The sequence below is a fragment of the Trichosurus vulpecula genome, chromosome 1 (genome assembly GCF_011100635.1).
Source record: "Trichosurus vulpecula isolate mTriVul1 chromosome 1, mTriVul1.pri, whole genome shotgun sequence".
NCBI classification, from domain to species: Eukaryota; Metazoa; Chordata; class Mammalia; order Diprotodontia; family Phalangeridae; genus Trichosurus; species Trichosurus vulpecula.
Window position 1 is genome coordinate 337,478,514 of NC_050573.1, and position 24,357 is coordinate 337,502,870.

A 24,357-nucleotide genomic window follows, 5' to 3' on the forward strand; every position below is an offset into this window, starting at 1 on the left:
TCACTTAATCTGTTGTTGAATCTAAAACCAAAGGAGTACCTACATTGATGAGAACCTAGATCCACTGAAGTATTTTTTAAAAACATAGGATTTAAATAAAAGCATTTATTTTTATTTATAGCTATAATTAAGATTCTTCTAAAGGTTCACATTTCTCAAAATGATCTTTGGCTTCCAAATGGCAACAAAAAATTAACACACAAACTGCCTTTTTTTTGGTATTAAAAAAATAAATATTTTGCACCAGAGAAAACAACTCAGGTCTGTGTAACGCCTGTATGTATAAGTTTAATATAAGATGATGTTTAGGCTTTAAATGCAGGTGAAACACAGAAATTCACTAATATTATTAACATGTACAAGATTTGGAACAGTAATACATCTGCTAAAAAAAATAGCACCTTTTTAGCTAAGGGAACCACAAAGCCCTTAAAAAATGTAGCCAGCACAGAAGATTATAAACACTGTTTATTCCCACAGTATAGTTAGTTTTCCTATGAGACATGGGGCCTGAGATTTTACCTGCTAAGCTATAAAGCATGTGGGAGGAATAAAAGGATCCCAAAGCACATGCCTTGATAATGTAAAAATGTCAGTCATAAAATGAACATAAAGAGTACTGTGAGAAAGGTTTCAACAGTCATAGTTTAGAGAAACAAGATTAATCCAATTTCAAAAGCATATCTAGATATTACATGCAAATCAGCATTGGTTCTCCAATGGATGAACTTCAAAGCATTATTTTGTACTGATATCCTAGATGCCTGAGGTTGATAACACACAGAAATTACACGGCAGCAGCTTCTCACTATCATCTGTGCCGTATTGTTCTTCTTTGTGTATGAGTGAAACTAGTGGATGGTCAACACGGAACAGCGTAAGAGATGAGGAGGGGAAAAGGAAACATGCTGATACAAAGGTCATCATCAGGGCACATTAGGAACCAATTGGCTGTTTGATTTAAATGTATTTTACAGTGAGACAGAATGCCTGTGACATCCTAGTACAAGGTACAGGGATTCTTTCAGCAACTCAATTGCTCATATGAATACTTCTGACCGTGTGCAGTCAGCTCTGGGTATTAAGTCAGTGTGTTGAGAGTTCCCACCATCTGTTCCTTTCAGAACGGTGACCATTTCACTGTAAGTTGATACACTTTCTGAGTGTATCTGGGTCTTCATTCAATTTCTACTATGTTATTGTTACTCAACTAATCATAAAACTTGCTCTCCCTCCTCCCCAAAGGAAAAAAGATCAGCTATGAGTGAAAAAGAGTATAAGAATATGGGCAATCACCAAATACACATTTCAATAAGGAAAGAAATTATTTACCCAGTATTCCCTTAAAACATTATTCTCTTGACAAGCATCTTCTGTCTTATCCTCTTCTTACTTATCCCTCCTACTTATCCCAAGTGATGAAGTGACAGATGAAATTTACAAGTGTCTGGGACGGTAGCCAGCCAAAAGTATGTGGAAGAGCATAAGATTTATCCTTTTGAATTTCCATGTGATTTTTGCATTCATTATTGCAATTTTCAACATATACACAAGAACATTAGAGAGGTGCAGGGGGAGAGGAGGCCAAACAATTACAGCAGTCAAATCCGGCGGCTCCAGTTCAAACATCAAGTCTGGTATTTGGAGAAAAAAAGAAGTGCATGGGTTCAGAATATTCAACGTCATTGCCAGAAGCTACCAGAGGATCTGACCCAGTATGTCAAGATACATCAGGCCCGAGTGTCTTACATCCTTGCTACCTATTAGAGTTCCTGATAGAGGGGTATATTAAGAATTCTTTTGTACAGATAAGATAAAAACACTAAGGGAATCAAAACCAAGAATTCATTATTACTGCTCTCATAAGGCTTTCAGGAGCATCTTTCATTCACAACACCACTATATACTGAGTGAGAGGAAAAATCTACACATCTGGTCCCAGCCTCTGCAGCTCAGTCCAATTCAATGGGAGATGTTGACATCCTCTAAGAAAACAGAACTGGACTTAAAGGCTCTTAGCTATAAAGTAAACATGGTAGAGAAATCACGCACTGACTGCAGTGCAGTAGGAAACATCTAAGCAGACCAAAGTCATACGGTAGAGCTTGCATAGTTAACATATTTAGAGTTCTCTCCTTAACCAACGACCTCAAATTGTTAAGTATCGTATATACTTGTATTAAATATTATATTTAAACCAACCCCTCCACCATCAAAAGGGTTCATCCCAAACCAAAATACTTATCTACACTTAATTATTATGAGAGGAAAGTGAATCCCAATTCTTCCCCCAATCACATTAATGCTGGGCCATTACATTCATTTGTACTGTGTTGATATAGCCACAAAAGTATAGTGGATTCTCTCATTCCTCTGATGAACACCCTAATGCAGACAGTTCAAGATCACACAGAGAGGTTTTCTAACTTAATGTCTTCATTCTGGGATTGTACAAATGGCCACTGTTATTTGTCATTTATAATCTGAGATGGTCTGTCATGCTTCCAATTAAACTAATCTAAATGACATCATCAGGAAATCTACAAACTTGCCCAGCTCACCAGGTGTTGCTACATGACATTTCCTCTATTTTTAAAATGAATATAAAAGTAGTACATAACTATTCCTAAGCAAAATTTTAGCCTGTCGGCTTTGAAAATTGATCTGATATTTACCCTCTTTACCCCTCATCCAAAGGAAAGAAAATATTGGCAGCAGAAGCTCCCAATATGAGATATGTTGAGGGGAGAGAATGCCACCATTGGTGATACTTCAATTAAAGGAGCACCTGTAATAACAAAATCAAGCTGAGAAAGATCTTAAAAGATCACTAGTTCAACTCTCCTTTTAAAATGGGAAAACTGAGGTTAAAGATTTGACCAAGGTTACATTTAGGGTGACCGATGTAGAGCTGGGAAGGGATCTCAGAGAGCATCTAATCTAAATCCCTCAGTTTACAGAGAAGGAAACTGAAGATGGGCAGGTTAAGTTAGGTGATTAACCCAAAATCCCACAGTTTGAAAGTCAGAGCTGAGACCTGACCCCAGGTTCTCTTACTTGTGTTCTTTCTATGGCCACACAGCACCTAAATTAAGGTGACATACTAGTGCCTTCTTTCTGAGATTAACTTCCATTTGCACTGTATGTATTTGGCATGTACATTATTTGTACATTATCTCCTTCATAGGACCACGTTTTTGACTTTCTGTATCATCAGCACTTAACACAGTGCCTGGAACAGAGTATATAAATGAATGCTTGCTGACTGATGTATTTGAGCCTACTTAGAATGAGCAATCACCCCAAAGAAAGAGGTTATATATCCTAGTAACAATTCTACGATGTTCCCTCACTCAACAGAGCTTTCTAAAATGCTTTTAACATTCCCATTTGGACCCAGTCCTTAAACTTCTATGCTGGAGATTTTTTTTTTGGTCCAGAACTGAGATTTCATCATCGTGGAAAACTTCTAGTGAAGATTCCACTACCAACATAGATCAGCAACTCATCATTAACTTAAGAGTCTTGGAGAGATCCCTGGGGAACTGAGATGTTAAATGACTCGTTCAGTCACACAATCAGTATGTGTCATAGGCAAGACTTGAATCTGAGTCTTCCTGACTTTGAGATCAACTCTATTCCTTATGCCATGCTGCCTCTCCTGTTACAGATTGTTTCAAAATACCTTTAAGAAATATTTCAGCCCAATTTTATTCCCTCTGCATTATGCAGAAGAAAAAACCAGAGGTATAACAAGACTAGGCAGATAGAGACTTACTTCCAACATCCCAACAAATGTGTTGCATAGACAGGTTACTTCAAAGACTCATTACTAGAGGAAAATTGTTTACTCTCTCTTTAAAAATCAAATTACCAATTTATCATGACAGGTGGATTTGACTTTGGGATTCTCCCAAATCAGCCCCATGATGGCACAATACAGAATATTTTGCTTTATTGAGGACATGTATCTTACACCTTCCAAACAGGTGCATTATTCTGAAGGCCTCTGAAATTTATTGCCTTGGAGGAAGAAGGAAAAAAAAGCTTATATACAATGTTAATCCTGATAGCAAACATTTAGGCTTTAGGACACCCCAGTGAGATGCTGAATTCAGCTCAAAGAGGATGAAGATGTCTCTTAGACCACTCTAAGCCATATTTCAAGCCACATGCCTAACAGGTTTCTCTCTCTTTTGATCTCTTTATCACAACCTTGTCTCCTCACACACTCTGACAGGAATATTATAATGCCTGTCATCCTCAGCAATCAGAGTCACCACAGGCCAGTCCTTGGGTGGATCTGTAGGATAAGACGTGATGAATTCCTCAGTGTTGTACTTAGATAGTCGATAAACTTGTATGGTATGATGCACTGCATAGGCAAGAAGAAACATTTCAACCTAGGGTGAATAGGAAAGAATTTTTTTTAGTGAAGGTGGGAGTGGAACCTTGAAGCTTAACAGTATTTTTAGAGATCAATTATTTCAAGCAAATGAAGAAAACAGAAACCCAAAACATCAGATAGTCTCCAAATAGCTATATTAGGCCTTGGAATACAGACCCTTATGCTCATATGTTCACTATCCTCCATACTCTGTACTCACCTTTTTCTACTTGATGGCAGCAAAGAAATGGTCCAAGGTTACAATAACACAGCCAATCATCAACCAACCATTCACAGTCTGTCAGAATTCTAATAGAAGCCACTCTCCCCAGAATGTACTTAAAAGCACCCCCCTTGTAGAGTCTCCCCAAGTCTAGTCTACCTTCCAAAGCACTGTCTGAGGAGGAAGACAATCTGATTGCATTAAATGATACTAGTAGGTGAAAGACCAAAGACTCCTTAGTATCTGGATTTTCTTAAGAGAGGAAACTTTTAAAACTTAAATGAACTATTTAATAGAATTTCAGGCAGAGGTACTAAAAAGAAGTGAAAACCTGACAAAGAAAAATTTGGGGAATGCATATATCAATCTTTCTGGGAGTTTAACCTTTGGGTCAACACTACTATTTGTGCCTTCTTTTCACAGTTATTTTCCCTTTCTCTATTTCTAAAGCAAGAGTCTATAAATGCTCCAAGTTTTTTCCATGACCGATCCTCTGTGAACATCAGGAGGGGTTGCAGAAAGAGGAGGGGGATGGTCATGATGATAAGGGGCATCTAGGTGGTACAGCAGATAAGAGTGCTGGACCTAGAATCAGGAACACTCATCTTCCCAAGTTCAAATTTGGCCTCAGACACTTCCTAGTGGAGTAACCCTGAGCAAGTCACTTAACCCTGTTTGCCTCAGTTTCTCATTTGTAAAATGAGCTTGAAAACAAAACAGCAAACTACTCCAGGATGGGGTCATGAAGAGTAGGACACGACTGAGCAACAACATGACGGTCTGTATGTATGGGTTATTATTAAGGACTGCCTGTATTTGGCTTCTGTATGATAATGAATCATGTTAAAGAGAATCATTATGTGTTTGCCACTTATGAAGGAAAAGCCTAAAGCTTCATTCCAAACATCCTATTCTGATAATGCTGCTCTTATAATTTTTAAAACGGTGCACTATTTTTGGATTTACTAAGTGTCTATACTTGAGCTAAAGATATCACCAAGTACCAGAAATCAGAGTGGTCTAATAGGGACTTGGCAATGTGAAGGGATGAGTTTAGATAGATTTTGAACAAACAAATCTGATTTTTCCATTCCCATATTTTAATTTTAAAGTTTGAAAACAATGCCAAAGTAGAACACAGTTTTGCACGCCAAAAAATTCTCTCACGCCCAGGGATAAGGTTTACTTGTACTTTAAAAATCAAAGAAAATTCATGTGGGTACCTTTATCTCTCTATTAGTGCTAAACATTCTTTTGTCCAAGCAATGAAACAAGAAATTTTTTTTCCTACTGGTAAAGAATGTCAATGAGGGGTTGCTTAAGATGGCAAGTATGAAAACCACCATTCACCTTTAGCCACTGTAATGCCCAGAAATATCCTTGTATCTGGATTTTTTCCTGGCCAAGTACATTTCAATAACCAGAGAAATGAGGGTTTGAAGAAGGATCTCTTTATCAGCATTTTGAATAAATGCCTGATTACTTTTAAAAACTAAACTACATGCTCAGTGTTGAAAACTTATTTTTTTTGAATAAAAGAAAATAGCTTTTTAGTTACTGATGGGTAACGTGTAGTTCATACCATATTCTGATGTGGTCTGTGGAGCAAAGGATCTGGCAAAAAAACATAGTGTATATGGTTTCCAATTAAAGAAGCCAACTTAGCAGAGCTGTAAAAGGCTTTGTGGCCTCCAAGGTGGAAAAATAAACACAACGGCTGCCAAAAGAGGGTCAAGATAATCCAAGGTTACATTGCCCCTGTTTTCAAAAACAATGCCTCATTTAGGCCAGAGAAACTAAGAATAAGACATGTATTTCAAGGGTTAAGTTTTTACTTGCAGCCTGTCACTATTAAATCTATTGATTCTAGAAATGCTCCCCAAGAAGCCCCTAGCCTGAACTTCCCCGGGGCAAGCACAGCTTACCTGCTCAAGGCCGCCAGAGTGGCCCACTTGATTCAAGTGATTCCTCAGCAGCTGAGCAGGGTCTCCTGAGGTGTCCCGAGCAAACAGAAGCACAGAGAAGAATGGCACTTCCTTTCCCTTCTCTTTATCATTGTATAGTTGAATGGCCTTGCTCAGCATCAGAAATTTCACAGCTTCATAGAGGCTATATTCTTCCTCTTCATTTCGGAAAAGCTCATCACAAGCCATCTGCCTCTCTTCTGCAGTTCTCATTGCTGTCAAACCTGCCCACTACAGGAGAACATAACCACAAGTGAGCCAAGAGCGTTCCTAGAAGCCCATGTAAACTCAACATGAAGGACGACAGGATCATCCTCAGAATTGGATGACAAGGACTGACACATAAGACACAGAAAAAAAGGCATCATTACAAGTTCATGACATCAAGTCTGCATTAAAACAACAGCTGACATTCAGTCTGCAGAAATTCCAAATGCCAGATGTTTGCATTTAGTTCCAACAGGAGGTTAATAAGGGGAAGAATGCACCTCCCAAAATCACTGAGGCTGCTAGGTGGAGCTCTGGACCTGGAGTCAGGAAGACCTGAGCTCAAATGTGGCCTCAGACCTTTACAAGATGCAAGACCTGGGACAGGTGTAACTTAGTCTGTGTACTTGAGTTTCTTCAACTGTAAAATGGGATAATAATAGCACCTACCTCCTACAGTTGTGAGGATCAAATGACACTGTATTTGTGAAACACTCAATACAATGCTTAGCACACAGTAGGCACTTAAACTTTTCTTTGCTGCCTTCCCTTTCATCTTTATTTCCTTTCTTTCCAACGCAACAAGGATGAAACAGTCATACAAATATTTACTGAGCAAACAGAAATAGAGAGCACAGTGCTAGACGTGCCAGGAGCATCCTCAATAAAGCAACAGGAGGAATCAGAGCTCAAAAATAAAAACTGACACAGAAATACTGATGGGCAAAGGCAAATGACTACAGGGTATTTGCCTTCCCAAAAGTAATTTTCTTATTTTAACCTTCTGGCCTTTGAATAAGTATGAATTAGACACCAGTGCTCAGAACAACAAATTAAACCTTTACTGAGCAGTTACTACACACAAGGCACTCTGATAGCTATTCTGTAAAATTCACATTTATTCTTTTGAACTTTCAAATAAATAAATAAATAAAATTCTTCTGGATTAAGGTGCTTCAATGAAGAAATGAATAAGATGTGTTAAACATTTTGGTAAATATGTCTCCAAAAAACTGCACATTTAAAATTACATGGAAACAACAGTACAACTGTAAGAGAATACCGTAGAGTTGTTTTCCCATCCCTCTGAGGGTAAGTCTATTTCTTCAGCCAGTGACAGGCTCACTTCTACTCCTCTAGAGCTTGGCTGATGGCTAATACAGAAATGTTTTGCATGACTGCACATGTTTAATCTGTATCAAATTGCTTGCTTGCTTGGGGGGCAGGGGGGAGGAAGGGATAATTTGAACTCAATTTTTAAAAATGAATGTTAAAAATTGTCTACATGTAACAGAGGACAAAAATAAAATAAAAATTAAATGTTTAAAAAAAAGAACTCATCTGATCCATAGACAATAAACATGCAATCCTGTTACTAGGTTCACACTCAAAGCCTTTTTAAATTGTGGAGGTCTGCTGGAGGTTGTGCTCAGTCAGCACAGCCTTTGAAAAGCCAAGGTCACCTTCAGTGGAGGAACTCCAGAGTATCAGTTAGAAGAGACAGGCACTTCATGCTACGTGCAGCATGTCTGACCAAGGTTATATGTGCAGGAGGGAGGAGCAGGATTAACAGACACATCTCATTTGGTTCAAGAAATGTTTATATTGATCTGGAACTACAATTCCATCATAGTAGGGAGCATCTTGCTGAGGACACTCCCTGTACCAACAACTGCTCTGCAGCCTGGAGCACACAGATTAAAAAAGTGACTTGACCAGGGCCACAAAACCAACATGTACCAGAGGCAGGACCTGAGGCGGCTTCTTGAATCAGGTGATACACCCTTCTCATTTGGTTCAAGATATATTTATATTAAAAGCAAAAAATTAGTACATTCTAGAAATTAAAAACTCAAGTCATTCACAAGGAATAAAAGTTTACTTACAGTAGGCTATTCCAAGAAACCTATCAAGTTCACAAAAGCTAAAAGAGGTTGGGAGGTGAAGAAAAACACCACAGACCATACAAACTGAAGCTTCACATATCAACTAAAGGAACATGTCCTTTGTCCTCAACCTCTTCTACTATCTATATTTGTCAGATAATAACAACTCAGTGTTTTATGGAAACTTGTCTCTTTCTAGCATGCAAAAATATAACCCACTCTTTTTCCCCCCTGAATATTAGATTAAATCTGCAACTACTGAAATACAATATAATGCAATATAATACAATATATACATTATATATTTGCATGTAAATATATGTATATGTTTATATATACATATATAAATAAGCATTTATTAAAGGCTTGCTATGTTATGTGGCAGGCACTGTGCTAATCTCTAGGGATAGAGACAAAAAACCCAGTTCTGATCATCAAAGATCTTATAACTGAACAGGGTAAATAACATGCATATATGCTATATGCACATGCATGCACATATTTGTGTATGTTTATGCAAAACAGATACAAGGTAACATTGAGAGGGAAGGTATTTACGACTGGGGTTAACAAGAAGGGCCTTGTGTATGAAGTGGAATCAAGCTGTATCTTGAAGGAAACTATGGATTCCCAGGGGTAGAAGTAAAATTTATTCTAAGGGGAAAATACAGAGATGAGAGATGAAATGTTGTGTTTGTGGAATAATAAGGACAATCTGTCAGATTGTGAAAGATGGGAAGGGAAGTAATATATACAAAGTCTAGAAAGGAAGCTTGGGGCCAACAAGTGAAGGGCTTTAAATATCAAAAGGGAGTTAATATTCTAGTCTAGAGGCAAAAGAGCAGTTCTAAATCTGTGGCCCATAAACTTTTATTTTTAATATCTGGTAAGTATTTCAATATGATTAGCTTTCTTTGTAATCTTACATATTTTATTTTATGCACTGAAAAACATTAATCTGAAAAGAGATTCATAGGCTTTACCAGATTGTTAAAGGGGTCCATGCCACAAAAAAGATAAAAGAATCCATACAACAGAAAGTGACAGTCAGACCTACACTTTAGGAAAAACAATTCGGCAGTTGTGTAGAGGACACGTTAAAATGGGAATACACAAAAGAAGTGTATACGCTTTGCATCTAATCTAACTAAGACTTTAAGAATTTAGAAGACAAGAATCATGCATGAGATTTTATTGTGTATTCCTCAGTGCCTAGTATAGTGCCCCTTTCTACCCCTCCATCCCTACAGTAAGCCTAAAACAGGTTATTTGCTGATATACCAAGATTGATGCTGCTCAAAAGAAAGCTACCTCATGGTCAAAGGTTTAAGAGTATTCTCTGTTGGAACAAACAAAACAGATGGTGGATAATGAAAGTTACTTAGAAAACTAAGCAAACTTTTGAAAACCAAGCTGTACTTCACAATTCCATAAATTCAATTAAATTCCGTACTTCAATTCAATGGATTTATGGATCTTGTTAACTTCTAATGGTGAAGACCACAAACCAACCATCCACGATACTTTTCTCATCCTGTGTGAGTCTTCAAGGTCCACCGCATTTGTATTCTAACTCAATTTCATAAATTCACTAAAACTCAAAATGTTTTTCAAAGGACAAGTTATCAAATATTTTATAATAAAGCAAAGTTTAGAAAATGGAAATAGAAATTTTCACTCAACAGAAACTTAAAATCTTAATGTAACACATAAAAACTCCCAAGAAATAAGAAGTCGATTTTTACTTCATATTATTTGTTAAGACTGCCAGTAGGGTAGGCTGAATAATAGCCATGAAATGATGAAATATGGGTTTTCCCAAACTTCCTTTTGGATATTCCTTTGTCATGTAAGCAGCACAGTTTATGATTTAGCAGGACAGTATACATGCCATTTGTTCTTAGAACTACCATCTCAATTTTATAAATAGTCTAAGCCAAGGCTGTCCAACCTTAGGTTTTTATTGAAACAATAGACAATATATTTTTGATTTGCCATTTTAGTGAGAGTTCTGTGGTAGCTCAATTTTGTTTACTAAAGCATTTATGTAAATTTCTATGCTTGCAGGTGGTCACATAAAGTGCACTGTGGGCTACATGTGGCCTGCATTTTGGACAGCCCTGGTCTAAGCAACAACAAGTTTCGAAATTCATGTAAAATTAAACATTTTCCTATAACACCTATGTTTTGTTTCTACAGCTATCAGGTAGGAAAAAAGAAACGCAAGACTTCGGAGGTAGCCAAACAGAAAAAAATTAAAAATCAAAATAATGAAAATGTTGCAAACCTTCTTCCTTAGTAGAGCTAAGGATTCTTTAATTTTATCTCCCAGGTCCTCTCCCTTCCCATCAAATTTCAGTCCAAGCTTCCACTGCTTTATCCAGTTATATCTGCTTATTAGTTCCTCTGGCAACTATATTATCAAGGAAACAGAAAAATAATGGTGTTAACATTACAAAAGCCCACAACAACCTACCACAAAAAGAAAAAAAAATTCACAGTACCTTGATTGGTCTCTTACTAAAATTTTGGGAGGGGATATTATGGAGGTTTTAGATGAAACACAAACATGAAATTCTGTGTGACTATTCTAATAACCATCTTGGAAATTCAATAGCAATTGGCAGGAATACATCAAGACCCAGGTCGACAATCTTCCTTTTAATGAGATATCTTTATAGAGATCATCCAAAGACTTTGGGGGGGGTCATTTGTAGATAGAATACTAATGACTAAGGCAGATGTTACAGGCTAAATAGAGGGTTAATTTTTTTTTTTAAATGAGGCCCTTGCTATGGAGGAAAAAAAACCATCCTACTATTCCAAACCAAGAAATTCTATTTTTTCTTCCTAACTAGAAAAAATGTTTTGCTATATTATACTAACACAGATCCCTGGGCCGTCAATATCCTAGTACCTATGAAATTTTATCTCTATGAACCTCAGATCAATCAATCCAACAACAATTTTAAAAGCACCTACTATGTTTTCAGGCACTGTGCTGAGCTTTGGGGACCTAAAGACAAAAATTATACAGTCTCTGCCCACAAGGAACTTACATTCTATCAGCAGACATAACATGTACATGAATATATGTATATAATGAATACAAATAAATAAAATGAAAATATATTAGGGGAGAGAAGGGTCAAGAAAGATTTCACACAAAAGTTGGCCCTTGAACAAAGTCTGTATATATCTTGTATATTATACCTATTTAAATATGTATTGTCTCCCTCATTAGACAACTGACTCTTGGGAAAGATTTACTCTGCCTTTCTCTGTATCCAAAGCACTTTGCAAAATACACGCTTGATAACTGATTTTAAAAAACTGATAAAATGATAGTATGAAAATACACACACAATGCAATGGTACATATATATCAAGTCACTAATGGAAGAAATCTAGGACCATTTTAAGGGAGAGGGAAGAAATGAGCATTCATATAGCACCTACTACACAGTGCTAAGCACTTTTACAAATATTACCTCATCTGTCTTCACAACAACCCTTCAGGGCAGGTGCTATTATCTCCACTTTACAACTCACTTTACAACTGAAACTGAGAGAGATCAAATGACTTGCCCAAAGTCACATGGCTAAGTAAATGTCTAAGGCCAGATGTGAATTCTGGTCTTCCTGAATCCAGGCTCAGCCCTCTATTGAATGCGCCACCAACTGCTTCTAAAAAATTAGCAACATTTATTTTTAAAATGAGACACCACCCCCCCACACACACACACACCCTCCCCCTCAACTCTTTAGCTTTTGAAGAATTCACTTAAATATCTCTAGGTCCATTTTTTAAAATTGTGTTCCATTTTTACCTTTTAGTATATAACAATGCGAAAGAGATTTAAAATGTCCATTAAAAACAAAACACTGGGATGTAAATGACATTTCAGTCTTAAAGTAATCACTTATAAGCCAAACAAATCAAAAATATAGTGTTTTTGAAATGTCCACAAAATAGAATTCTATTTTTTAAAAAAAGCGATCACTAATGAAAATGAAAAAAAAAAATTCCAAGTTTTCCATTTCATTTAAAAAATTAAACATTTAAGCCACATAAATGCTTAACAGAATTTAAGACCAAAAGAATCTATTTATCACACTAGGCAGACTTCTGTCTTTCTACGTCTTTCTTTATCTTTATAATGTTTTAATAGTTTTATTATAAAAATCTTAGCATTCATTTTAGTTTTAGGTCTTAAATTCTGAACTGCTACAGCCATCAAGTGGCAACAATCTGAAATCACAAGTGAAATAAATGTATACAAATCTTTGAGAATGAACCTCTTAAAATAGGCACAAAAAACCAGAAGGAATTATTCTGAATCCGAAGTTGAATATAAACCCATAGACAGTGAGAAAACAAGAAGCAGGAAGTGAAGCATGTAGAGCTATTCTTTAAAAATCAAACATGATATCAGAAAAGTGGAAACAGTCCCATTATCCCCACCAACAATGAAACTCTTGCTAAAGGATGACCCCAGGTGAGAGCATGAACTAGGTTTAGCGCTATATGAGGAGAGAGAAGGGGATAGATAAGAGGGAAGTAGGAAGGACAGAAATCATGTTAAAGCATAGCAATGAATTGAATATGTAGAGTGAAAAGTCAAGGTTTTGGTTTTAAGACTGGAAGGATATATCCTCAACAGGAATTAGACAAAGACTAGGGATGGGTTTCAGGGAAAAGATATTAAGTTCACTTTTAGACCTGCTGAGTTTGAGATGCCTACCCAGCAACCAATTCAAAGTGTCCAATGGACAATGGAGAACCTAGGTATGGATTTATACACATCTTTGAACCAACTGCATAAACAGATTACTAAACTCATGGGTGCTGATGAACTCACCTAATGAGAGAATACAGAGTACAGAAGAGGGATCAAGCCAGACCCAACAGTTAGTAGGAATAATTTAGCCAGCAAAAGAGTCTTGGTCAGTTAAGAGAACCAAAAGAAAGCAGTGTCACAAAAAAACAAAGTGTTCAACTGTGTCAAATGTTATGGAGTAGAAATGAAGGCTGAGAATTAAGAGAGAAAAGATCATCAAATCTGGCAATTAAGAAATCACTGCTAACAGTGGAGAGAGAAATTTTAAATGAATTGAAGAGGTAGGAAGTCCAGCTGCAGAGGGTTTAAGAGAATGGTGTCAAACTCGAATAGAAACAGGAATCACTAAACCATACAAAAGGTTCCCTGTGGGCAGTATATTGACTTAGAAAACCACATATTAACATTATCTGTGCTCTATTGTATTTTAATTTATTTCATTAAATATTTCCCAGCTACATTTTATATTGGTTACCCCTGAGTGTTGCCAATAAATCACTACGTATTTGAACATCCAATTTAGAAGTTGTAAAAGTGGAGGCACTGAACAGTTTAGCTAAGTGTATGGAATTTCACTAAGAAGGGGAGAAGAAACACAGGATGGCAGACAGTGACAGGATTGAGAGAAAGAGTTTTTAAGGAATGGGAGAACTGAGCTGAATGCAGGTAGCCACAAAGGAACAGAGAGTGAAGATTAGAGAAAGGAGGCTTAATAGAGGAGGCAACCTCCTGGCCGAGGCAGGGGAGGATGAGATTAAAGGTTTTTAAAACCCATGTACATCTGCATAAAGAAGACAACTAAATTCATGAGAAAAGATGAACTCACAGAAAGACAGTAAATTTTTTAAAAAAGATACCACATCTTAGGACAGTGCCCTACATGCATGACACAGCAGTGTCACAAAAAAATGAACAGAAGCAAAGGTTGATGTGTCAAATGACAGATAAAGAAGGATGAGAACTGAGAAAAGGCCACTGGAATTAGCAATTAAGAGATCCTTGGTAACCTCATTTCAGTCAAGAGGTAAAGAAATGAATAATACCCTTTCCCTCCTCTGAACTCACATAGCATTATTAATCTGATATACTCCTATGTGTTATCCATTGTTACATGCATCACTGTCTATTGGTTACCTATGTTTGCATCTTACCCCACTACTACACTGTAATTTGGAGGGAAGGAATTGGGTCTAAATTAAACTTTGTATCTTTCTGATATTTAGCATAATACTCTGCCGATAACTGATACTTAAATGCCAGTTAAAATGAATGGAAAAAGAGACAATAAAAGTAAATCTTTTTCCTCACTTTAGCTTTATATCATCTCCATTACCACAGGAATACCATATCCTAGGTCCCATCCACATTGAAAATATAAAACAATATATGTTAGAGAGAGGTATGATATTCTCAGACATCCATCTATCTGCCATTGTCAGGGGAAGAGATGTGGCTCCTTCCTGCTCAGTTAAATGAATGTCTATTAATGTGTGGAGAACACTGCTCTAGATGCTGGAGACAGAAAGCACAGATGTGGCTTCTGACTCTGAATGCAGTTTCCTGCCTAACAGAACCACTATTTTAGGTTAATCAAAGTCAGGGTACACACTCAAGGATCAAAAATGACAAATCAAACTTTCAAGTCAGGGAGTAAGCAAGATCAAGTTATGAGGCTGGGGCCTGAAACACAGTGATTAGAGTATCATAACACTGGATGAAGAAGGCATAGCAGCAAATGGGAATCAAGGTCAGGACAAAAGATTGAGAAGACAAGGTAAAGAATTCAAGAGCCCTCTGCTAGGAAGAACAAGGGAGGAACAAAAAAAGGCTAAAAAAGTGGGAACCTAGGTGCTCTCCTATTGAGTTCAAATCACCAGGCAGGTGACACACATTAACAAGCACTGTAAAAACTGAAGTGCTGAGTCAATGATCTTTGAAAGCTGATGGGAAAGTGCCCCCGGGCTAATGACTGATTAACTGATGAAGATGATAAAAGGAGAATTATGTTGCTGTTTATCCTTTGTTCTCTGAAGACTAATGACTTCGGAAAGGTGATGTCTTGCCTCACAAGTGAACTTGATTTCAGTGAGGCAGAGTTTCAGGAAGTCATCAGTCTCACTCTCTTCCACAGTCATCAAAGTCCAGTGGCAGGACAAAAGTCAAGACACCCAGCAACGACCCAGGATGCAGTGGATGACCTTGGCATCTTCAACATCTGACTGAACTCTAAGAGTTGCACAGTGCCTGCTTCAGTCACCTTCATAGCCATTGGAATACATTGCTCTCATCCACCATTTTGCTAGGGGGAAGTCTTCACAGCAGCATTTATATAGTACTTAATTTAAGGTTGGCAAAGTGATTTATGTATTATCCTATTTGAGGTGCTATTATTACCACAACTCCCCCCACCCATACCCCTCAATTTATAGATAAGGAAATTGAGGCTAAGAGATGTTAAGTAACTTGCTCAGAACACACAGCTAGTAAATGGCTAAGGTAGGGTTTCAACTCAAGGTAGGTCTTCCTGACTCCAAGTTTTGTCTCCTAGACACTAAGCTACAACCTAGCTGCCTCAAGTGAAGGACAGCCAAAGAGACAGTGCCAGGAGAACAAGGATCAGGCCACCAATGGAGTAGACATGGAAATGACTAAGCATGAGGCTCTGCCTGGAGCCTTTGTTGCTCTTCCACTTCCCCAAACAGATTCAGTCTTAAAATGCAAGTCATAGCACCAGGTACAAACATCAATTCTTCAGTGAATATCACTATTCTTCCAGTATCCTCATATTTATAGGACAGTTCACCACCATGGTAGAAATTCCCCACAGTCAACTTTCAGCAGCTTCATCCTCACTCCTCATCTGCACCTCTATTAATCAGTCAGGTCAACAGATATGCTGCCCTAACCCCATTTGGGGATGTTTAGGGATGAGCTACATCTCTAAGACCAGTGTGACAGGAACAAATCAAAACAATAAATGTCTTTGCCAAATCCACTCAATCCTGCCCCTTTAATTCTGAAACATATAATTGAAAGGATTTTCAAGCTGATTTTGCAAATCTGAATAATATGAAAGGGATCTGAAGAATTTTACCAGTGGTAAATGATGTTTAGAGTTTAAATCAAGTAGAATTTTAATTACAAAACTAAAAAGAGAAAAACTACATCCCAAATTACAGTTCAAGATACAAATTACTAAATGTAGATTGGCAAATATGAGCTTAAATAGAATTCAAAAACTTGAAAATAAAAGGGTAGATTTTATCTTGACCTGGAAAAGGTAAAAAATGTTAAGTTAAAAGCTCCACTTTTCACTCTTGTTCATTGAACATCTATGGCCATAAAATCATCCAACAACAGAGACGAGTTTTATTTTTTACATGTACAGCTAAAGGAGCAAACTTTTGTAGTATATCTTCCAAGAATTTCAGCAATACTAATAATTTAATGCCTATAAATCTAGTTAAGTTTTTAAAAGTTAAGCTACTGGTATTCTCCTGAAATCCAAATTATTTACTCTGGGGCTTGGGATTTGATATATTATTTAAACTGCTGATAAAGCATTTAAATTAAAATAAATTACATGTGCCCAAGCAAGGATCAATTGGAACCTATCCAAAATACAAACTTGGCTTACATAACATCAAGTTTAAAATGGACATGCTCTTTACTCTCCATCCAAGAAAATGTCAGGTTTCATCGGCTACCTTCTTTTCCTTAATTGCAAAGATATTTTAAAGTACATCTTAATAACTTCCAAATGTTGTATTTTAATTCTGAACATGCAGAATACCTTTCACAGTCTGAAAAGTAATCTGTTGTGAAGATTAAACTTCAAAATCTCAAATTATCAGGTGACTGTGCAGTAACAAATGACAATTATAGAAATTTGACAATGTTTATATAAACTGATACACAATGAAATAAAAAAACAAGAGAACAGTATTAATCACTAACAATTATGATAACAATGTAAATGAAAAGACTATCAAAAGAAAGAACTCTTGAGTAATGGAGAAAGTCATAAAGGTCCTAGAAAAGTGTTATAACAATTCGGCTAGCAGCTGTTGTGGGGGTGAAAGACCATCACAAGCCCAACAACAAAAACGGGGCAAACATAGGTTCTTTTGATCTGCTTTACTAAGGAAAGCAACATTAAGGAGTTAACAATCTTATTTCAATCCAACATATAAATAACATTCACTTAGTTCAGGGGGAAAAGCCAGCACCCTGAGCTTCAGAGCAAATACAAACAAATTAAAAACATCAACAGACAGACCTTGTCTGATTCAAATCTCAATGCATAGTTACCAGGGTTTAACAAAGTCCCAACATCTGGGTTTACAAGCTGGAGGATTCTTAACTACAGCTGCCCAGAGTCTCCACATCAACACACCTCCAAGAGTGAGAGCCCCAAAGGAGAACACCAACCTCTGGGTTATATATCTTGTTCAGGGTCAAAGGTGAGTCGCATTTGACTCACCCAAGTGACCTAAAAGTGTTACAAAACTTTGACTTAAACCCACATGGTCTAAAAGCCTCTGATGTCACAGACATGTCACTCAAACCCATGTAAACTAGGCTTTCCCTTGAGGCAAGGAGGTCATCAAGGGTTTCTAATTTAACCAAGGAAACAAAGGCCAAACTCTTCAAGGGCACTTGATTGAATAAGTGTTAAAAGCCCATCTTAACTACCAATGCACTAAGAGAAACATACTTCTCTTTCCTTATATCAGATGAATGAAGGACTATTAGGGCAGAATGTTTTTACCGTGTCACACATGTTTTATGCACTAAGTTTATTTTTTTTTCTTTGTCATAAGAGGTTCAATCAAAAGACAAGCAGGGTATGAGTGTCACATAAAGACATGAAACAATATTTTTTAGTTAAGAGGCAAATGTGAAAAGCCGAGCAACAAGGTAAAATCATTCTGTGAGGACTGGGAACTTAATTGTATCATTTTAAGTTCACAAGACTTAGTTTACACTATGTGCATGCACTAGAGATAGAAAGAAATTGACAACGTCATTCAATACTTTAATTAAGAGAACCTGGTACTAATGGTCTCACTAAGGAAAGCAAATATTTCACAACTGCCTCAATGCGAAAAACCTATAAAAAAAAATACACATACCTTTTTGGTTCCAAAGTCATACACTACTGCTTAGTTTTGTAGTATCCAATGATGCTATTACCTTAATTTCATAACAATACAAAAAATTCCTGTTCAACTTTAGTTGAACCTTCTGATGCAGTGTCTCAAAAGTACCATGTGTGCGAATGGATGGTATCAACTGCTTTATTTTGCATGCTATGTTATTTAGGATTCTAGTCTGTCATGTTTGTATTACCGTATTGATTCACAGTAACTACACAAAAGTAATGGAATCAATTTGCCCTGAAGACAATTTTTTTAAAAAAAGAAAATGAAAACAAAAAAGTTTGGACTGTATAAGAAAGGTTCCATAGGACTGGAGAAGGACAAAAATGCTGTCACAATCTCCAAAAACGGAAAGAGTAGAGTCTGCAAACTATAAGCCAGTAAATTTGGCTCTGATTTTGGTAAAATTCTAGACCATGCAGTCAAAGGGATGATGATGCAAAGAACTAGAAAAGGAAGTGGTGATCACACAGAGCCAGCATAGCTTCACCAAGAAAACCAGATTAACTTCATTTTCTTTTGTGAAAGGTATTTAGAGACCAGCAGAGTAGGAGGATGACACAAATACAGTTTAGCTAGATTTGAACAAAGCATTTGCAAGTCTCTAATGATATTTCTGGGGAAAAGATAGAGAAATGTGGGCAAGATTAACAACAGTACAATTATGTTAATTTGGAACTAACTGAATGGCTGGACCCAAAAAGAAGTTATTAATATGCCAATGTCAATATAGAGGGAAGTCTTTAGTTATCTATACCCAGAATCTGTTTTTGGTGTAATGCTGTTCAATATTTATCATCAGAAACTTAGTTAATAGTATAACGGCATACTTATCAAATGTGAAAACAACAAAGCTACAAGGAATATGTTAATATGCTAGAAGACAGAAATTAAAAAAAAGAAACCTAGCCAGCTAGAATGTTGGACCAAATCCAATAAGATGATATTTAACTGGTATAAAGGTAAAACATTATGAATGTTAAAAATAAAAATGAACTTCACAAGTACAAGATGGGAAAGAACTGGATAGATGGCAGTTCTCTAAAAAAAAATAAGGGGTTTTAGTGGAATTCAAGCTTAAGGAGTCAATAGTTTGATATGACACTACAAAAGCTACTGCTCTTTTAGGCTACATTACATGATGAGTAATGCTCAGAAAGAAAGTGATAGAACCACTGTCTTGGTTACGGTTTTGTTCTGAAAGTGATATTTTAAGGAAGAAGACTTGGTGAGCATCAGAAAAGAGAATGATCAGAATAGTGTGAAGTGACACAAAACATTACATATGAGGATCAGTTGGAGAAACTTGGGATGTTTGGTGTTTAGAGGAAACTTAAGGAAGACATAACTTTCTTCAAGTATGTGAACAGTCACCACGTGGAAATGGATTTCTCTTGGGCCCAGAGGGTAGAACTAAGAACAATGGGTGGAAGTAGCAAAGAAGCAAACTACCCTCCTTGTGCTTCACAGGTGACATCCCATCTCCCATTTTTCTGCCTCTGTAATAGCTGTTGCTTCTGTCAGGAATGCCTCACTCTTCATCTCCACCTCTGAGAGTCACTAATTTCCTCCAAAGCTCAGCTTGGTACTGACCTCATCTCCTACCCCTAGTTACTAACACCTTCCTCTGAAATTATTCTGTGTGTGTGTGTGTGTGTGTGTGTGTGTAATTTCCCAGCATCTGGCAAATACTTAATAAATGCTTATCTTTGCATCTGCTTAATGAGGAAGTTGATACATACTAGCTACACACTAGCATCATTCCATTTGGACATAAGTCTTTGTGAACACTCACATCATTCACTGGCCTCTACTGGAACAATAATTCCAGAGCTCATTGAGTCTGCAGCATTTTTTCTGAAAACCTTAGAGCGAGGAAGTAATGTATGTACACCAAGGCTTGACAGGTAAGCCAGCTGTGAAAAAGCTTTTTCAGGCTGTGAAAGACTTTAAAATGTTAGTCAAGCTTGCATGTGACCCTAAAGGAAACAGAGTCATTGTAGTTTGTTGAGCAGGGGAGTAACACGGTCAGACATGTGGAAAATCACTTGGGCAGCTGTGTGGATAAATAGAGATAGGAGAAAATTAGGGCAGAGAGTCCAACCAAGAGACTAAAGTAGCTGAAGTACAGGTAAGAGGCAATAAGGACTAAGATACGGGCCATGTGAGTGAATAATATTATTTACAGAGCACTTAAAGGTTTGTAAAGGATATAAAAAATATAGTGGAGGTGGACTTGACAAGACTTCACAACTAACTGCATATGTAGGAAGAGGGAGAGTGAGGTATTAAGAATTATTCTGAGGTTTTGAACCTGGGTGACTGGAAAGATAGTGATATCCTCAAAAGAAATAGAGAAGTTCAGAAAGGAGACAAATTTGGGGGAAAAGATCAAAAGTTCTATTTTGGACATGTGGAATTTGAGATGCCTATGTGGCATCTACAGAGCAATGAAGACTGATCTGGTACAATCATCAATATTTAAGATGTACTGCCAACAGAAAAGAGAGAAAGCATACATATTTTTTTCAGAACTATAATGGCTTCAACATTTGGTATGTTACACATTAAACATTCCCATCCACTCCCTTTTTTTCCTTAAAAAAAAAAAAAAACAGAGCACACCAATCCAATAGTAGATCAGTTCTTGCTGTCTCCCTTCACCCTCTCCTCTGACCCTGGGCCATTTCAGAAAATATCCGCTTTTCTTACTTATATTCTTGGCATTTAGCACAGTGGTTGACCTACAGTAAGACTAAATAAGTGTTTTTCCATTCATTCAAAAATGTATAGAATTATTCCCAGACTGCAAAAATTTACCATTTGAAGGAATGTTATTCCTATGCAATTAAGGAGATTAATAATAGAATGAGATTTTCAAAACAACATATTGCAACTTCTATACTTTATAAATGGCTTGTAACTCACTTCCACAAACTTTTAAAACAAATGTTCCTTTTATCCCACATGTGAAAATAGGATAACCGCAAATTATCCTAAAACATTAACTACAATGGGTTTGAGTAAATATAATGTAATAAAAATAACTGATATTTATATAGTGTTTTAAAATTTGCAAAGTACTTTAAAGATTACTATCTGACTTGGGTCTTTTTTACCAACCCTGTGAGTTAGATGCTACAAGCATTATCAACCTCATTTTGTAGATAAGCAAACTGAGGACCAAAGAAGTTAAGTGACTTGCTCAACAAGGCAGGATTTAAACTCAGGTCTTCCTAACGTCAAGGTCAGCATCCTCTTCATTACACTGTACTGTCTGTGACATATGAACGGATGTACAAAAAATGCAATGTTAGTGGCTAGATGTGCTATAGAATCCAAACACTCTAATGAAAACGATAAGCAAAATAACACACAATCCCTTGTCTTCCTAAAACCAGATGTCAATCTGAATGACCAGCTCCTTCAATCCTGGCCTACTCTACTCTGCCATACCTTACTTCTCATGGTCCCAACAAGGCCCCCATTAGAATGACAAGGGGACCTGGCATGGTTCTAGGGATTTTTTTAAGGAAAGCAACTCTCTAGAGGAAGGGGATTCAGTGGAGGATAGATGTGGTTAAGGGGTGAGAAATTTGAGATGGAATGAGAGGCTGACTGGTGACTAGAAAGGTTACAAAACAAAGTCAATAAAACTATTTCTAAGCTAGTGTTTTCATTATTCTTCTTTACAATTTTGCTCTGATTACGTTCTATGGCAAACTTGTTTTCTAAACCACTCAAAAAATTTAAAGAAAATATCCATAATCACTGCCATATCATTGTGAACGCATTCATGAGGCAGGAAAATTAGAACAGAATGACGTATCTTTCAATCAAATGAGAGGTGGAAAAGGATACTATGTTTTCTTCAACCATCATTTAGCATAAAGTTTAAAAAACCTAGAGAAGAACAAACCTACAGGAAGGCATTATAATGTTCATTCTCTTTCCTGATGCTCAACAAAGGGTTTAAAATGCTAATAATATTAATCTACCAACTAATTAGATATTTTCTAGGAGCCTTAATGAGATTTTTTTGAGTCACTATATCCACATTAAGAGTACTAAGAGTGGGACACTGAAAAAGATTTATTATATTCAAGTTAAGTCAGTACTTACACATGGTACTCTCAAAGTCTTAGTGCGGTTTTAAGTTATTAAAACTTAAAATTGCACTAAGACTTTTGGAATACCCTGGATATACTTCAAATTCTTATGCCACGAATACTCCAAACTTTTCAACTCTTGCCACAAAATGAATGCAACTTCCTCTGGAGCTACACAAAAGAATAGGTGTTGGACTAGATGATCACTGAAATACCTTCTAACCCTAGAATACTACGATTACCCTAATAAATCTTTTTTGAACCTATGTTCTAGACTTTACATCTGTCCCAATTAATTTCATCTTCTTATTTTTTTGGCCTAATATTCCAGCCTATTAATACTTCTATCATTCACTACATCTCTCCTTAAAGAAGAAAGGGGAAGGGAACAAGAATTTGTTAAGTGCCTACCAGGCACTGTGTTAAATGCTTTAAAAGTATTATCTCAACTGATATTCATAACAACCCTGTGAGGTAAATGCTAATATTATCCCCATTTTACAGTTAAGAAATGGATTACACAGGCTGACTCCTGGCCTAGCACTCTCTGTCCACTGATCTATCTAGCTGCCCCAAAGACGAAGGTAAAGATGGAAAGAGAAATTCCATTTAAACTAATGACAGAACATATAAAATACCCGGGACCATACAAATACAACTACAAAATACTTTTTTACACAAAGACAGCTAAATGACTGGAGAAACATTCATTACTCATGGATAAGATGAGCCAATATACAAGAAAGCAGTAATCATTCCAACAATTTGATACTGAGTAAGAACAAAAAAGTCATTCAGTGGAACAGATATACAGAAGCAAATGAGTACAGTACCCCAGTATTTGATAAACCCAAAGATTCCAGTGACTGGAGTTAAGAACTCATGATTTGACAAAAATTGTTGGGAAATCTGGGACACAGTCTGACAGAAAACTCCAAATGGTTACATGACTTGGACATAAAGGATGAAATAAAAAACAAATTAGAGGAGCAAGGAAGAGATTACTTTAAGATCCTTGAAAAGGAAAAAGAGTTATGACTCAACAAGGAATAGAGCTGTTCACAAAAGGTAAAATGGATAATTTTGATTACACAGAATTAAAAAGTATTTGCACGGGTCTGCCAGAGTCATTTTCAAGGTTTCCAGAGGACAAGCAGTACGAGGGCAGTCTGGACAGGTGCCTCCCATCTCCACCATGAAGCAGCTTTCCTCTGTAATCTATGTTCCCATCAGCCTCGTCCTCCTGTCTGCGTCCTTCTACACAACTTGTTTAGCAGAAACATACAACTCCTCATCAGTGCCTTCTCCTGTGTCAGACTCGGCATTCATAGAACAGTGCTCTAATGTAGATTTCTGCTCTAAGGCTGCCCAGTGCTGTAAGCATGGAATGGATGAAGATGGTTGGATTGCAGCAGCTATTGGCTGGAGTCTCTGGTTTCTCACACTCATTTTGCTCTGTGTGGGTAAACTGAGAAAGATCACACCTGATGAATCCAAGTACACACAAGCATGAGGTTTGGGACTCCAAAGACAAGACTATCAAACTCCACCAGTTTCCTAAATGGAGGGACGAGAACA

At 36.9% G+C, this 24,357-nt stretch overlaps 1 protein-coding gene across 3 annotated transcripts in view; it reads right to left on the reverse strand.

Moving 5' to 3' along the window:
• Positions 1 to 268: 268 nt before the first annotated feature.
• OTULIN (OTU deubiquitinase with linear linkage specificity) overlaps positions 269 to 24,357 on the reverse strand; it is an 89,834-nt gene continuing 65,745 nt past the window's right edge. For all 3 annotated transcript variants that reach the window (XM_036758838.1, XM_036758828.1, XM_036758846.1), the window contains exons 5-7: positions 10,955 to 11,080; positions 6,536 to 6,805; positions 269 to 4,403 (exon numbers count right to left, since the gene is read on the reverse strand). In XM_036758838.1, coding sequence (XP_036614733.1) covers positions 4,209 to 4,403; positions 6,536 to 6,805; positions 10,955 to 11,080 — 591 coding nt within the window. In that variant the 3' untranslated portion in view covers positions 269 to 4,208. The remainder of the gene's footprint in view (positions 4,404 to 6,535; positions 6,806 to 10,954; positions 11,081 to 24,357) is intronic.